A 17,043-nucleotide genomic window follows, 5' to 3' on the forward strand; every position below is an offset into this window, starting at 1 on the left:
CTTTACTCAGAAGCAAGTCCCAATGTATTAATGGAGCTTACTCAAACAGGGAAGTGCACATGGAACTGCCGTCTCAAGTGCAAAGGAACAGTCATCCAACCCAACATTCAGAATCATGCCCCTTTAAGCTGTTTTGCAAGTGTTTATACTTTGTATGGTTATTCGATTTTAAAGGGATTTATTTCTTGTTGTGAGCTGCCTTGGTTTCCAATTGGCAATTCTGCCTCCTGGGGTTGTTGGGAAAACTCCATATACACACACACAAACACACACCTGAAAACCAGACACCTGGCAACCCTAAATGAGAACAATATGAATATGGAGAAGGGGGCAACCATGTGTGTCACCTTGAGATCCTTGGAGGAAAGGTAGGATATAAATAAAATAATAATAAAGATGTTATAAGTTCACCCATCCATACTGTGTGTGTGTGTGTGTGTTTCCTTCCTACTTGTAGGCATTATAAGAGATTTTCTTATTGTATGTGGCATGTATTAGGGTTTGTGAGAGGGTGAATGCATGATATATATAGGGTTTATGCTTGTTAGGGTGCCTAGTGTGAGAGACTGAGGTATCCCAGAGAGTTGTATATGTCCCAGGTGATAGATGAGGTGGAATGCTTGCAGTTTGTTTTGCTTTGCTTTCTCAGCTGGAGGGTGAGCAAATTTATGGTGGACTGTATGTACTGTGACTATTTATTTATTTATTTAAAATATTTATACCCCGCCCTTTTTCCAAAGAACCCAGGGCGGCTTACAAAAATAATCATGAAGAGTTAAAACAGTAAATATACAGAATTAAAATAGTTAAAATGAATTAAATCAAATACAAGGTAAGAGTTAATTACCAATTCAATTAAAAGCCCGTCTGAATAGGATCGTCTTCACCTTAGCACGGAAGGAAAGAAGTGAGGAAGCTAATCGTACTTCACTGGGGGGGGAATTCCACAATCTGGGGGCAGCCAGCGAAAAAGCCATATTTTGTGTCTATACAAGAGAAACTTGTGAAAAAGAAGGAGTAGAAAGTAAGGCCTCACCAGATGATCTCAGAGTCCGGGCAGGATCATAGGGGAAGATACGATCTAACAGATAACCTGGACCTAAGCCGTATAAGGCTTTATAGGTCAAAACCAGCACTTTGAATTGTGCCCGGAAACATATTGGCAGCCAGTGGAGCTGGTACAACAAAGGGGTTGTGTGTTCCCTGAGCCCAGCTCCAGTTAACATTCTGGCTGCAGCTCTTTGTACCAATTTAAGTTTCCAAGCAGTCTTCAAAGGCAGCCCTACGTAGAGTGTGTTACAGTAGTCTAATCGGGATGTAACTAAGGCATGTGTCACTGTAGTCAAGTCAGACAGGTCAAGGAACGGGCGCAGTTGGCGAACTAATCTTAATTGAGCAAAGGCACTCCCGGCAACAGCAGAAACCTGGGCCTCCAGGCTCAAAGCTGAGTCTAGGAGTACCCCCAAACTGCGCACCTGCAATTTCAGGGGAAGTGTAACCCCATCCAGCACAAGTTGAATCCCTATCCCCTGATCCGCCTTACGACTGACAAGGAGCACTTCTGTCTTGTCAGGATTTAATTTCAGCTTGTTCATCCCCATCCAGTCCACCACTGATACCAGGCATCACTTTAGAACCTGGACAGCTTCCTTGGCATCATTAGGTGGAAAAGAGGAGTAGAGTTGGGTGTCATCAGCATATTGGTGGCACCGAACCCCAAAACTCCGGATGACCTCTCCCAGCGGTTTCATGTAGATGTTAAATAACATGGGGGATAGAATTGAACCCTGAGGGACCCCATAGGTCAATGGCCAAGGGGTCAAACAGGCATCCTCCATAACCACCTTCTGGATTCGTCCCTCTAGGAAGGACTGAAGCCATCGTAACACCGTGCCTCCAAGTTCCATCCCAGAGAGGCGGTCCAGGAGGATACCATGGTCGATGGTATCGAAAGCTGCTGAGAGATCCAGTAAAACTAACAGGGACACACTCCCCCTGTCCAGTTCCCTACGAAGGTCATCCACCAAGGAGACCAAAGCCGTCTCAGTTCCATAACCCGGCCTGAAACCAGATTGGAATGGATCTACATAGTCTGTCTCATCCAAAAAACTCTGGAGCTGAGCGGCCACCACCCGCTCTATTATCTTGCCCAAAAAAGGAATATTGGAGACTGGGTGGTAGTTGCCTAATATTGAGGAGTCCAGGGAGGTTTTTTTCAATAAAGGTCTTATCACTGCCTCCTTTAAACTAAGGGGCATTCTGCCTTGTTGTAAGGAGGCATTAATCACTCCCTGGTCCACTCAACCAGTCCCCCTCTGGCATTTTTTATAAGCCAGGAAGGGCAAGGATCTAACATGCAGGTGGTCGGACGTGCCTCTCCGAGAATTTTGTCCACATCTTCGGGTTGAACAAGCTGGAAAGAATCCATTTTAATTAGACAAGCAGGGGCCAAAGTTACATCCACAGAGACTGTATCAATTTTAGCGTCTAAGTCGGAGCGAATCTGAGCAACTTTATCTGAAAAATATCGCGCAAACTTAGAACAATGGGTTGCTGAGTGGTCAACATCAGATTCATGGGGGTCAGGGTGTAAGAGATCCCTGACCACTCGAAACAGTTCCATTGGGCGAGATCCCGCAGATGCAATGGAGGCGGAGAAGAAAGATTTCTTCTGGGCCCGCACTGCCACGGAATAGGTCTTTAGGTAGACTCTGGCCCGTGTTTGGTCAGATTCGCTCAGAGTTTTCCGCCAACGTCGCTCTAGTCTCCGTCTTTCGCGCTTCATTGCCAACAAATCCTCAGTAAACCAAGGGGAGGACTTGGCTCCAAAGCGCGAAAGGGGATGCTTAGGAGCGATTGTGTCCATGGCCCTGGTCATTTCCTCATTCCAGAGGTCAACCAGGGCTTCGACAGAATCACCTGCCGAGGTGACAGGAAAATCCCCAAGAGTCATCAGAAAACCATCTGGATTCATCAGTCTCCTGGGGCGGACCATTCTAATTGGTCCCCCACCCCTGCAGAGGTTTTGAGCTCCAGTGAGTTTGAACCTAACCAGGAAGTGATCTGTCCATGACAAAGGAACTAATGCCAGCTCCTCCACACCAAGATCACCTACATCCTGTCCAATACAGAAAACAAGGTCCAAGGTATGACCAGCAGCATGCGTGGGGCTAGATATTATTTGAGACAGACCCATGGTTGTCATGGAGGCCATGAAATCCTGAGCTACTCCAGTAAGGGCAGTATCGGCATGGATATTGAAGTCACCCAGCACTACAAGTCTTGGGGACTCCAGTACCAGATCCGAGACTACCCTAGTAAGCTCAGGAAGGGAGACAGAAAGATATCTTTCTGCAATAGTTAGTTAAGGATTTCTGATTTAAATTTGTATATGATTTTAGTGTGTGTGTATATATATATATATGACTGTTGTAAAAAGTCTTTTTTATGAATAGCAGTATATAAATATTCTGATAAATAAATAAGCTTTGACACTATCCTACACAGTTTTTAATCTTTCGTGTGCTATTATTTGGGACAGTCAAGGACCTACAGAGAGGAGTGTTCATAGTAGTAGAGTTGGAAGGGGCCTATAATGCCATCAAGTCCAATGCCCTGCTCAATGCAGGAATCCAAATCAAAGCAATCCCGACAGATGGCTGTCTAGCTGCCTCTTGAATGCCTCCAGTGTCAGAGAGCCCACTACCTCTCTAGGTAATTGGTTCCATTGTCGTATGGCTCTAACAGTTAGGATGTTTTTCCTGACGTTCAGTTGAAATCTGGCTTCCTGCAACTTGAGCCCATTATTCCGTGTCCTGCACTCTGGGACAATCAAGAAGAGATCTTGGCCCTCCTCTAAGTGACACCCTTTCATGTACTTGAAGAGTGCTATCATATCTCCCCTCAGTCTTGTCTTCTCCAGGCTAAACATGGCCAGTTCTTTCAGTCTCTCCTCATAGGGCTTTGTTTCCAGTCCCCTGATCATCCTTGTTGCCGTCCTCTGAACCTGTTCCAGTTTGTCTGCAACCTTCTTGAAGTGCGGAGACCAGAACTGGATGCAGTACTCAAGATGAGGCCTAACCAGGGCTGAATAGAGGGGAATTAATACTTCACACGATTGGGAACTATACTTCTGTTAATGCAGCTTAATATAGCATTTGCCTTTTTTGCAGCCACATTGCACTGTTGGCTCATATTCAGCTTGTGATCAACGACGATTCCAAGATCCTTTGCACATGTATTGCTGAGCCAAGTATCCCCCATCTTATAACTGTGCATTTGGTTTCTTTTTCCTAAGTGTAGAACTTTGCATTTATCCCTGTTGAATTTCATTCTGTTTTCAGCCCAATGCTCCAGCCTATCAAGGTCCCTTTGAATTTTGTTTGTCTTCCAGGGTATTAGCTGTGCCCCCCAATTTTGTTTCATCTGCAAATTTGATAAACATGCTCTGTACCTCCTCATCCGAGTCATTAATAAAAATGTTGAAGAGCACTGGGCCCAGGACCGAGCCCTGTGGTACCCCACTCGTTACTTCTACTCAGTTTGAGAAGGAACCATTGATAAGCACTCTTTGAGTATGATTCCAGAGCCAACTGTGGATCCACCTGATAGTTGTTCCATCCAGCCCACATTTAGCTAGCTTGCTAATCAGAATATCATGGGGCACTTTGTCAAAAGCTTTGCTGAAGTCGAGATATATTATGTCCACAGCATTCCCACAGTCTACAAGGGAGGTTACCTGATCAAAAAACAAGATAAGATTAGTTTGGCAGGATTTGTTCTTCATAAAACCATTTTGGCTCCTAGTAATCACTGCATTGTTTTCAAAGTGCTTAGAGATTGACTGCTTTATAATCTGCTCCAGAGTTTTTCCAGGGATTGATGTTAGGCTAACTGGTCTGTGGTTCCCTGGTTCCTCCTTTTTGCCCTTTTTGAAGATAGGAACAACATTGGCTCTTCTCCAGTCATCCGGCACTTCATCCATCCTCCATGATTTCGCAAAGATAATAGACAGCAGTTCTGAGAGTTCTTCAGCCAGTTCCTTCAATACTCTAGGATGTAGTTTATTGGGTCCTGTCCATTTGAACTCGTTCAAAGTGATTAGGTATTCCTTGACTGTTTGTCTATCAGTCTCAAGCTCCAATCTTGCACCTTCTACTTCATGTTTCTCGGGAGGGTCACAGACCCTTTTTTGGGAGAAGACTGAGCCAAAGTAGGAATTGAGCACTTCTGCCTTTTCTTTGTCATCTATTGTCATTTTGCCATCCCCATTGAGTAGCTCTGCCACCATTCCTTTTCTCTGTCTTTTACTATGGACGTACCTGAAGAAAGCTTTTTTGTTGCTTTTAGCATTTCTTGCTAACCTCAGCTCATTCTTAGCTTTAGCTTTCCTGACGCCATCCCTGCAATAGTGAGTCATAGTACTGATACATGTGAAATTGCTACTCCATGGCTACAATCTTGAGCAACCATGGGATCTGAACTCCATCTAATAGGGCAGCCTTCCCCAGACTGATGCCTTACAGATGTTTTGGACTACAATTTTCATTGGGCTGCCAATATGGCCAGTAGTCAGGGATATTGGGAGTTATAGTCCAAAACATCTGGAGGATATCTGGTTGGTGAAAGCTGTTTTCTCCCCTGGCTCATAAAATCTGAAGGCTATTCTTACCCCAGTCTAATCTGGATTAATCTACATTCAATTTACCCATGAAGTTTTCAAGCATAACTGCACACTGGGTCAACAGTAGTGCATGAGAGTGTTTCCTAGAAATATGCTTTTGCTGCTGAACAGCAATCAAGGGGGAGAGGGAACCCAGCACAATACTTGATGGTGTCAGAGTGGCTTGTAGCTCAGCCCTGTCTAGCGCCCTGGTTGCTGAGTGGCTAAGAGTACATAGCATAGAATGGTGACATGATGACCCATACTTCTGCTGGGTGCTGCTGGTTACTCAGCAACCACAAACCTCTATGATGCTGAGCTGTCTCCATGATCATTCACCATCTTGTGAAGTTGTAAGGTTCCCCCTCCCCATTAATTGCCACTCAGCATCAGAAGCCTAGTACTCCTGTGAACAGCTTCATAAGTGCTTTACTTAAAGCATTGATGCCCTACTCCTCACCTGAAAAGGTTCCCATAGCAATAAAGACAACACAGACCCTGCCCTTAGATTTACAATCTGAAAAGACATGGCACAAAAGGGGAAAGGGATGAGGGGGAAAGAGAAAGATAATTTCTGGCTTTGCTAATGTAAATATTACCATGTTTCTCTTCACTGCTGTTCTGTGTCACAAAGAACCTGTTTGTTTTGCGTAAGCTGGAAACAGATCTAGAAACTGCTGATTTTTCAGAAACGGGGAATCTGCTGTTGTGTGTTTCTTCATCCCTAGGTGTATCCTGAAACCCACACAACACTTAAGAGAGCCTAAACTATTTAGTCTGCTACCTCTTCCCACACTCCATCTGAAGACTGGTACCAATGTTCTCTATAGCTTTAACACTAAACCAGCGGTTCACTCCCCCCCCCTTTTGTTTAACACCCAACCTGATTAAGAGTTCTGAAAAACCTCAAAGCTTATTCACTATTTTGCAACATTTAGGTTGGCCTAATAAAGGAACTGCCCTACTATAGATTTTGGAATTTTTCTTATGCCCACATGGCTACCTTTTGCTTTTTTTGCATAACTGTAGATTATTAGATGTGTGTGGCAGTGGCATATACTCCGCCCAATTATTTCAGTACACAGATTGTTTCATCTTCTGCCACGAAGTATCAATTCAGTCCTCTAGAATACAGTCTCATGGGAAATAATTGGGTATTCTAAGAGGATATTTTTGGGGTGTATATGCTGTAGGAGCTAGTTCAGATGATCATAATAAATATAGAACTGAATGGCTTTGTGCAGTCCACTGCTTCCATTGATAGAATTTTGGTCATTTTTTTTAACCAGTTACATCTATGTAACATAAATAGGAACAGACAACTTCATGGTTTAATTATGTAATCCATTCTTTTCAAAACCCAATATAGCTCTGTATCCAAAGGTCCCTATATCTGTATTTATTATTTATTATTCTCCTGTCTGAATTCTAGGGCATGCCCTTTTGCTCTACTGTCAGTTTTAGTTTCTGCCCTTTGGAGCTAAGTTCACAATAGTGAAAAAACAACACACAATATATTGCTAGCTAAGAATAGTCAGAGTGACTGAGAGGTTTGGAAAAGAATGGTTTTGAATAAGAGCAGTGATCATAAACACTCTTACAATGCTCAGAATCAAGTATGTTTGAACCACTACTAATATAAACTATGACTATGTGCTTAATCCTGGTGTATCGAATTCTATACACCAGTTTTGCTGGGGTGGAAGATAAACTGCTGCTATACTGCACCATATCTACCAAATCATAGGTGTGCCCAGGAGCATAAACACATTGCTAAGATACACACAGACAATGGAGCAAAACCAATAACCATACCCTTGGTGCCTAGCAATCACAGGCCATTGTGGTAATGTGACCCCCATACCACTCAGACATGGAGGGAGTCAGAGCACTGTCAGGAACACCCTTCTAGGACATCTTTGTAACCCACCCACAGCTCACACAGTGATGCCACAGTAGCCCCCATATCGTGAGTTACTGTGGCACAGGCAGCAGCAAGCCAGCTCCTGCAAGTCCCAAGCATCCCTGCATAGATACACATAGTCAGACCATTGGTCTTTTTAGCTCAGTATTATCCACATTGACTGGCAGCAGCTCTACAGGATTTCAAAGAGAGGTCACTGCCAGCCTTACCTGGAATGCTGAGGATTGAACCTGGAATCTTCTGTATGCAAAGCAGATGCTCTGCCACTGAGCTACTGCCCTGCAGGCCGGGGTTTGTTTCCCTTATACCACAAACTGCTCAGAAGTACTGTTTTCGGGATGGGCATAGAAAGGGAAGGCCACACAGCACAGAGCAGAAACAATCTGAGATGCCTGACTGCTCAACTATGGAAGTGTGTATTTATTACAAAATAATTTGGAAGATCCATGGTTCACTCTAAAATAAGCAAACACTTGGCTTGTTTTTCAGGTTTGCTCTCTCCTGATACTTGAAATGTCACGCAGCACTGACTAGTGACTGAAAGCAGTAGCTTGGATCCTGAGCAGCCTTCCTGCAAATGGAAGGTCCAACCATCCAGCAGAATATACTGTTCACAGAACAGGCAATTTCCATCAATCCCTACTTCTCCTGCAGCTTCCTGTGCTACCTCCCATGTTATTCTGGAGGGTCTTCCCAACTCTCCAGAGCAGATTTTTAGGAGGCTGGTGGGGAAAGAGGGAATTGGCAAGATCTCACTCTCCTCTCAGGAGCAGAAGGATCCTTTAGCAAAACTCTGCTTGCAGGATCTCTGGATCAAATCCAGCATATATATAAATGGAAGCAAAGTGCTATAAAATTGCTTTGAAGTCAGTGGTGCTGACCTTAAGAATTCTTCCAAAAATCACTTCACACTGCTACTGAAAAAAGGCAGAAAAGGCCCAATAAAACAAGTTACTCTCTAAGGTACCATTGTATATGTCTCATTTCTGCTATACACCAACAATGTTGATCCTGTGCTTAGCACCACAGTGCAGACTACAGAATATGGCACTAGATTCCCATTACAAGCACAAGGAGACATGTTCCCTTGATCTAGTATAGTTATCTGCACCCGTGTTGAGAAAGCAGCTGTCATGGGTACCATGGAGAACATTTGGGAGAATGGGGAGGGGCGGGTTGAAGATGTTGGAGAAGGGTCTGGTGAGACCACAGAGTAAATGCTTCCAGAGACCCCTGTCAGCCCTGTGCCCAGAGGTCCTGTTAGCGTTTCTGCTGAGGAAGGCTTCAGCATCCCCCCCTCACCTCTGGTGGAGAGTAAGGAATGTAGTCTGCTGTCATCACTGGCACCCAGCCAGTTTAGTTGCAGTGGCACAAACCTCTGCTTAGGTAGCTCTTGCTGAGTGACATGATTGGCTTGCCCAATGGCTACTCTTTAATGGAGTTATCATTATTAGGCCAATGTATATTAAATACTTTAAATGTGCCATATAATAATTTAAATGTGCCAGTAAGTATTGTTATTGCTAAGGGTATGAAGTTGGAGGTCCCAGGGCATGGTCTGAAGGGACGTGAGGCACCTACCTTGCTGAAGGTAAGCAGCATCTGCTCAGAACATGGAACACAGACCATCTGGAAATCCCATGTATGGCACAATGTTTTGGAAGAAAATGGGGGGGGCAGGATATAAATATAACAATTACATATATAACAAATATGCAGGAGTTTGCTATGTGTGTGCTTAAATTAGACTGAAAATGAGTATGAATCAAATAATGAGTTGTGTTCCAACTCAAGAGAACATTGTGCTCTTGTCATAGTGAAAATACATATCCTAGGACCTAGACATATTTACATATGTCCCCAGTGTAGTATATTGATTAAGGTGTTGGACTACGACATGGGAGACCAGGGTTCGAATCCCCACACAGCCATGAAGCTCAATGGGTGACCTTGGGCCAGTCACTGCCATTCAGCCTCAGAGGAAGGCAATGCTAAACAACCTCTGAATACCGCTTACCTTGAAAACCTTATTCATAGGGTCGCCATAAGTCGGAATTGACTTGAAGGCAGTCCATTTCCATTTCCACTGTGGAATAAGCCCCACTGAACTCAGTAGGACATATATCTGAGTAAACATTCATAAAATCCCACTGCACATGCTTAACATCCAAATTCTGTACAGGTTTTCTCAGAAGTAAACCCTGTTGTTTTGTATGGGTCTTATACTTAAGTATGTTTGCGTGGTATTGCACCCTTGGGGAAGCTCATGTCACAATGCTAACATGTACTGTGGAAGTTCTACTGAAATCAGTAGAATCACTACTAGGCAATGTGTTGGAGAGTGGAGTGTCAGAGGAAAATGTAACAGTTTATAAGTGAAAAATAAAATTAAGATAGCAAAGCATTTTACAGAAATGTCTGCAGTCCACTATGGTCATAATAAGCCACAGCATAGGATAGGAGGCCAGGACTTCTATATCTTTAATAGTTATTCACTAATAGAAAAAACACCCCTTGAGGTTTAGGAATATACCTATAGCCAACAGATATTTCTGTCAAACAAAACATAACCTCCTGTTTGAAACACAAAAGGCTGTTCACCATCATATGACACTGACCAATAAAAAGGCTTTGAAATTAATAAAAATAAATTTGAAACAGATTTGTAGAATGAATAATGAGAGAATATAATTTTCTAGGTTAGATTCTCTGTAGAGACAATAGTAACACAGGAAAGAAGCAAAGTAAGAAAAATACTTTGAAGATGACAATGAGGACATTGAACTTGTCAAAGATTATCAATACCTCGGCACAGTCATTAACAGAAATGGAGACAATAGTCAAGAAATTAGAAGAAGGCTACGACTGGGGAGGGCAGCTGTGAGAGAACTAGAAAAGGTCCTCAAGTGCAAAGATGTATCACTGAACGCTAAAGTCAGGATCATTCACACCATGGTATTCCTGTTCTCTATGTATGGATGTGAAAGTTGGACAGTGAAAAAAGCAGTTAGAGAAAAACCAGCTCATTTGAAATGTGGTGTTGGAGGAGAGCTTTGTGGATACCATGGACCGCGAAAAAGACAAATAATTGGGTGTTAGAACAAATTAAACCAGAACTGTCACTAGAAGCTAAAATGATGAAACTGAGGTTATTATACTTTGGACACATAATTAGAAGACATGATTCATCAGAAAAAACAATAATGCTGGGGAAAACAGAAGGGAGTAGAAAAAGAGGAAGGCCAAACAAGGGATGGATTGATTCCATAAAGGAAGCCACAGACCTGAACTTACAAGATCTGAACAGGGTGGTTCATGACAGATGCTCTTGGAGGTCACTGATTCATAGGGTCGCTATAAGTCGTAATCGACTTGAAGGCACATAACAACAAGAACACCAACCAACATAATGTAATTCTCCACCTTTGGAGATGCAGTCCTGATTGCAGGTGTTGCCACTACGCACCATATACTTAGAGGCACGTTACCAAATTTTTCCAAGCTACACAGCAAGTGGATGGGACTGTGATAAACCAACCCAAATTGTGTTTGCATTTTGACAAATTTGTAGGGCAGTACAATATCTCAGAGAAGAGGTCAGGGTGGGAGTAGGGTGGAAGGGGGAGGGGAGAGGTGAGATGATTGGGTAGGTGGGCACTGGACAGTGGGAAAGCCTCTTTTCTTTTCAAAAGGAAAACATTGTGAACAGTATAATTGTTTTTCCTCCACCTTTTTATTCTACAGCATGTAATCTCCCACCCAAATTTAAAGTAAAGCTGTCCCTGGCCATATCCATACCAGGCCGTTTTCCCCATGTTAAATAGTCATGGCGTCATCCAAAGAATCCTGGGAAGTATAATTTGTGAAGGGTGCTGAGAGTTGCTAGGAGAGGCCCTATTACCCTCACAGAGCTACAGTCCATGATGGCTGTGCTCTGCCACCCTAGTCAGAGGCAGCATGCTTCTGAAAACCAGTTGCCGGAAGCCTCAGGAGGGAAGAGTGTTCTTGCACTCGGGTCCTGCTTGCGGGCTTCCCCCAGGCACCTGGTTGGCCACTGTGAGAACAGGATGCTGGACTAGATGGGCCACTGGCCTGATCCAGCAGGCTCTTCTTATGTTCTTATGTTCTTATGACTGTTAAACTACTCTAGCCACTGGAGCTCTGTCAGAGGAATAGGAGTCTCGGTCTCCTGACAACTCTCAGCACCCTTCAAAAATGACACTTCTCAGAATTATTTGGGAGAAGCCATGACTGTTTAAAGTGGAATAAATGTCTGGCATGAGTGTGGCCACCTGATTAGCCAAACCAAACAGCTGTGAGTCTGGCTTTTAGAACACTGACAGTTGGTTCTTACTGAGCATGCTTGCACTCTCATAGAGTCCAATGTTAAATTTCTTAAATTCATTAAAAATCAGCCATACATATTTTTTTTTACTTTTAAACTGAAGAAGATGAAGGTCAGAGTATGGGGCAAGGTCAATAAGAGGATTACAGGTACTCTGTGAACATGGTTGATTTTTAACTGATTTCAGCAAATCAGGAGACCAGTGACAGAAAATTCCAACAGGGGTCTGGATTTTTTTCTCTTGTTTTACACTTTTATCTCTAGATTCTTTGAGTGTTTTGTGTATGAAAAATTAAAAGACTGTTAAGCAAGCATTTCTGAGTTCATAACTATAAGTTTTGTAAAGTTTTATTTTGAAATGAGCTTATGGGAAGCAGCAGAATGGCATGGGGGTGTTTTCAATTTAACATTGCGGAATAAGAAAAATTCATGCTGGCTATATATAGTATGGCTATAGTATAGAGCCACTCTTGTGGCTGTATAATGAAAGAGTGAGAAAAGCTGCCCCTGCCAAAATGTCCTTTTCTCTACAATTATGAAAGACACAGGAACCATGATTCTCTAGCACCTTTAGCTTTTACTTCTCAGGAATATGTAAGGATTGCAATATATTGGCAAAAATATAAAACCCAAATAGCAACAATACATTTTAAAGCTCTTCCTGCATGTGCAAGAGTAAAACAGAACTTATTTGAGTTGTGTGAAGTTTGTGAAATGCTGCTTTGCACTCCACAGTCTGGCACAAGCTTCACTGAAATGTGATGCCATTGGTTTTTTAGAAAGGTTTCTTTCTGCAGGGCTGCAAACAGGCATCAGCTGCTACAACTAGGGAGGAAATCAACCATCACATTTTTAAACAGCCTTTTCCCAAGCCTGAGACTTTTCTCTCAAGATTTCTTCTCTACACGGGAAGTTCTGTCTTCCCCCCCTTTTCTTTAAATATATATTGTCAGATTTAGTACTTCACTCATGTAATCAGATCAGAGCTGAGATCGTTGCTGCATGGTAGAAAAGGCATCCTTAAGACATTTGTCCTTGAAACTGCACCAAACTCTTGGAAGAACCCAGAACCTGTAAGTACGTATGATTTAGGCAACGATAGTACACTGCAAACCTGCAATCAAGTATTATACAATATCCGATTAGCAGTGTCGTGGGGATTTGTCTCTCCCCCGCCCCCGACATTCTGTTACATTCATTTTCAATTCTTTTTGAGGAAACAAATCAATTCAGGCTTCTGATACAGTGACTTTGCAGTAGATGACCTAGTAAAATGTTTGATATAACTCTTTGTTGCTTTCTTGGGGCTGATAGAATAGATATTGCTGCTACCAATCTATGGGGAACTTCTCTGCTGCTTTTAAAAAAAGGGAATTTAAATGTGCATTGGATCTACCTTGTAAACAAACAGCCCCTCCAAGCCACTTCGACAAACAGTAAGTAATGAGGCGAACACAATCCATCGATATCTATCTTAATTAACACCGAAACATATGAGTTTGCATTCTTCATTTACTGGTAAAGAATACTTTTGCCTTAATTGAATTCTACTCAGTTCTGTCTTTGTATTTTACTATCATGCCTTAAGTTTCTTTGCTTAGACTGCAGTCTCATTAAACCTGTATTTAAGCACTCTGTATTTACATTCCAGACACATCCTGGCTTTAAAAAAAATGTTTTTAAGATTTGGAAAAAATAACGCAAGAAACTAAAAGACAGCTTTATTATTTTGGAAAGCGTAAAAAGACACTGAAGTGTGGATGCATATAGCCCACACCTAAAAACACTCAGTAATGGACTTTGTTAGAATTGGTGGGAATGGTTTCCAAGTAAGTATGTTTGGGATGAGATTTCAACATGTTCCCTTTTGCTGCTACAACTAATGAAAAAAAAACCCTGAGTTCCCTTTCCATAAAATTTTAATATGCAACAATACCTATATTTATAAGATTAACTTCTCCCAGGTTAGCTTGATTGATAGCTGAATTGTGGCTCCTTAAGTGCTTTCTTCATGAAACCCACAGAAGGACTGCATTCCATTTAACTAGTGAATGTAAAAACTGGTAACCATGGATTCAGCTACCACTAACTGCTGAGTGCAATGACTTGTTGTAAACAATACAAATGAGCCAGGATAGCAGAAGCAACCAGACATGAAATGATTTTAATAGAAATTATAGTAAGGGTCATGTGATGCAGTATCAGCTTGTGTGTTCACTATTAAAGGAAAAGTGTTTTATTTTTTTTCTTCTAAGGCTCAATTTAAATGGTGCATTACTTCCAGGTTCACAGTTACATAGAATCCACTGAAGGGGTGGAGGGAAGTAATTGCAAATGTTTCTGGTTTTATAGTATATTAAGTGTTAATTTAACATAAGAACACCATATTGGATGAGACCAGTGGTCCATGATCCAGCCCAATATTCTATTTCTGACAGTAACTAGATTCAGTTGTTTCATCAAAATTTAACAATACAGCATATTACTTTTTAAAAAGGCACATTTTCTAGACCTTATTGCCTCACAGATCGTGCTTAAAAGTGTATTGGTAATGTCTGAAGATGAACTTACAAGATCTGAACAGGGTGGCTCATGACAGATGCTCTTGGAGGTCGCTGATTCATAGGGTCACCATAAGTTGTAATAGATCTGAAGGCACATAACAACAACAACAATGTATGGATAAGTCTTAAAACCAGATGCAATGATGATTAAAATTTGCAGTCCTCTGGATATGGGTCTCATACTTACCATCTTGTTGTTTTCTCCTTTTGATTTGCTGAAACGTAATAAATTTTGCCAAAAGAAAAAGTTGCAGAATAAATTATGTAAAACAACATAAGAACATTTGCTTAATTTATATAATTTAAGCTGCATCCACCCTATTTTCTGTGATGTTGTTTACGTTGTATTTAACTGTTTTTAATTATGTGTTTTTAAATTGTTGCAATCTGCCCTGGGACCTATGGGTGAGGGGCAGATTAATAATAATAATAATAATAATAATAATAATATAGGAAGTAAGCCCTACCAAACACATCTCGCTTTGGAATCTAGTGCTCTTTTTCAGAGGCATATTGGTGGGATAATCATTCTCCAGAAAAATATTTGGCCCTGGATTTGGAAGGCTACAGTGAAATTAGTTGAGAGAGTCAAGCTTGGCTGCTGTTTAATACAGTATACTCTTCTGATGAAGTAATGACATGGATACACAATCCTGAATATTCATCAACATATACTCTACTGTTATAAAATATCTACTGTTACAAAGAAATTGATATTTCCATGGTTTTATACAGCAACATGTATGGGCTTACATTTTTGAGGGGATGCAGGTACACAAGCAAGTTGCACCCCAGTGTCCTTGCACTTGCTGGGTCAATTTCAGATCTTCATGCATTCTAACCGCTTTGGCTAACCACACTTGGGGCTTATCCACGAGGTGGTTTACTGTGTGTTTCCTTGTGTCACCTCTTAATTTGCATTGTTTACATGATGTTACCCGCAAACAGAAACTATCACACTATTTCCCCCCTGTAAATTTGGACTAGCCCTATCCACTGATAATACAAAAAGTTGAGTACAGTATGGCTCCACTCTGCTCCACATGTGGTTGTAGATACTGCTTTTCAGTGGGTGGGTGAATCATCACTTTCTTCTACTTCACTTTCCACACCCACTATTTCCCCCATGAATTCCATTTTCTGACTAGGTGTGTAACATTGTAGATAACAGGATTCCTGATTTGTGTGTGTGTGTCAGGGTGGGGTGGGAGTTTCTAAATACATACTGGTACTAGACCAGTCCTTGGAGGTGGTGGGCTCATATAATGAAGTGGAATCCTGAAGAGACAGAGGTGTTATGTGTCCAAGTTCTTCAGTTTGGAAGGTGTACAGACAGCCTGTTCTGGATGGGGTTGCACTTCCCTGGAAGGAGCAGGTCCATAGCTTTGGGGTACTCCTGGATCTAACATTGTTACTGGAAGTTCAGGTGGCCCGGGTGACTAGGAGTGCCTATTTCCAGCTCTGGTTGGGTCACTAGCAATGGCCCCTTTTGGACAGAGAACTTTACTACTGTACTCCACGCTCTGGTAACTTCCAGACTGGATTATTGCAATGTGCTATACATGTGTCTGCCCTTGAAGACAGCTTGGAAACTTGAACCGCTACAAAATGCAGCATCCAGATTAGGGGCTAGGGATCAATTTACAACCCATGCAACTCATTTTAAAATGGCTGCACTGGTTGTCAGTTGATTTCCAGACCCACTTCAATGTGCTCATATAAGTGTTCAAAGCCCTAAATGACTTAGCCCAAATATCTTGAAAAACCATCTCCTTCCTTAAAGATCTTCTCAGCTGTTAAGATAGCAGAGGATCCCTTGGTAGTTTCACAGCTCTAAGAAGTTCAGGGGCTGGCAGCTCAGAAGAGGACATTGTCTGTGACAACCTTCAAGCTATGGAATTCTCTCCTCACAGAGATGCATTTGGCACCTTCATTAAATAGTTTCCATTGTATGCTGAAGAAGCACCTCTTTACCCTGCCTTTTGACACCTGAGATCTTTATTTTAGTACCCACCCTATTTTATTGACTGTCACCCATTACTACAATAGTTCCTGTTTTGGATGCTTCCTTGATGTCATTCATCATCTTAAGCTTGTCGTTTTGTTTAAGTGTTTTTAATACTTAATTTTTAAATTGTTATTACTCCCCCCTTATTGTAGCAAAGACGTAAAATTTAAAAATCACTTGTAATATTCATAGTTGTATATGGCATTGCAGCCGTTCCTTTCCTCCCGCCCCTGACCAGACTAAGCTCCTTGTATCAGTTACAACTTTCATTATTTGGATGGATTGTCTCTTTTAAACAATACTCCTTGTAGAGAAGTTCAAAAAGTATAACTATGTAACAGCAAGAATATGAAACTTTCTTAGAACTCATCTGGGATATCTTTTTAGCTCAATCTTTCATAGCCAATAGCATGCTTCATCATATGAAAGCAAGCTGTTGCCTTAAAAAAACACCTGCCAAACAACCTTTTTATTTATTTATTTGATTTATATACTGCTCTTCCTCCCAAAGGAGCCCAGGGCAGCACCTTGATTCTGTGA

At 41.8% G+C, this 17,043-nt stretch overlaps 1 protein-coding gene across 5 annotated transcripts in view; it reads left to right on the top strand.

Moving 5' to 3' along the window:
* ESRRG (estrogen related receptor gamma) overlaps positions 1-17,043 on the top strand; it is a 791,879-nt gene that overhangs the window by 74,929 nt on the left and 699,907 nt on the right. Inside the window, exon 1 of one of the 5 annotated variants that reach the window (XM_061625194.1) lies at positions 12,773-13,004. The exons of 1 other annotated variant lie outside the window; for it this stretch is intronic. In XM_061625194.1, the coding sequence (XP_061481178.1) occupies positions 12,934-13,004 (71 nt within the window). In that variant the 5' untranslated portion in view covers positions 12,773-12,933. Of the gene's footprint in view, positions 1-12,772; positions 13,005-13,245; positions 13,368-17,043 lie in introns of those variants that run through there. 3 more of the 5 variants (XM_061625192.1, XM_061625189.1, XM_061625193.1) reach the window with 3 other exon arrangements.

This window comes from Rhineura floridana, chromosome 4, assembly GCF_030035675.1.
Source record: "Rhineura floridana isolate rRhiFlo1 chromosome 4, rRhiFlo1.hap2, whole genome shotgun sequence".
Classification (NCBI taxonomy): domain Eukaryota; kingdom Metazoa; phylum Chordata; class Lepidosauria; order Squamata; family Rhineuridae; genus Rhineura; species Rhineura floridana.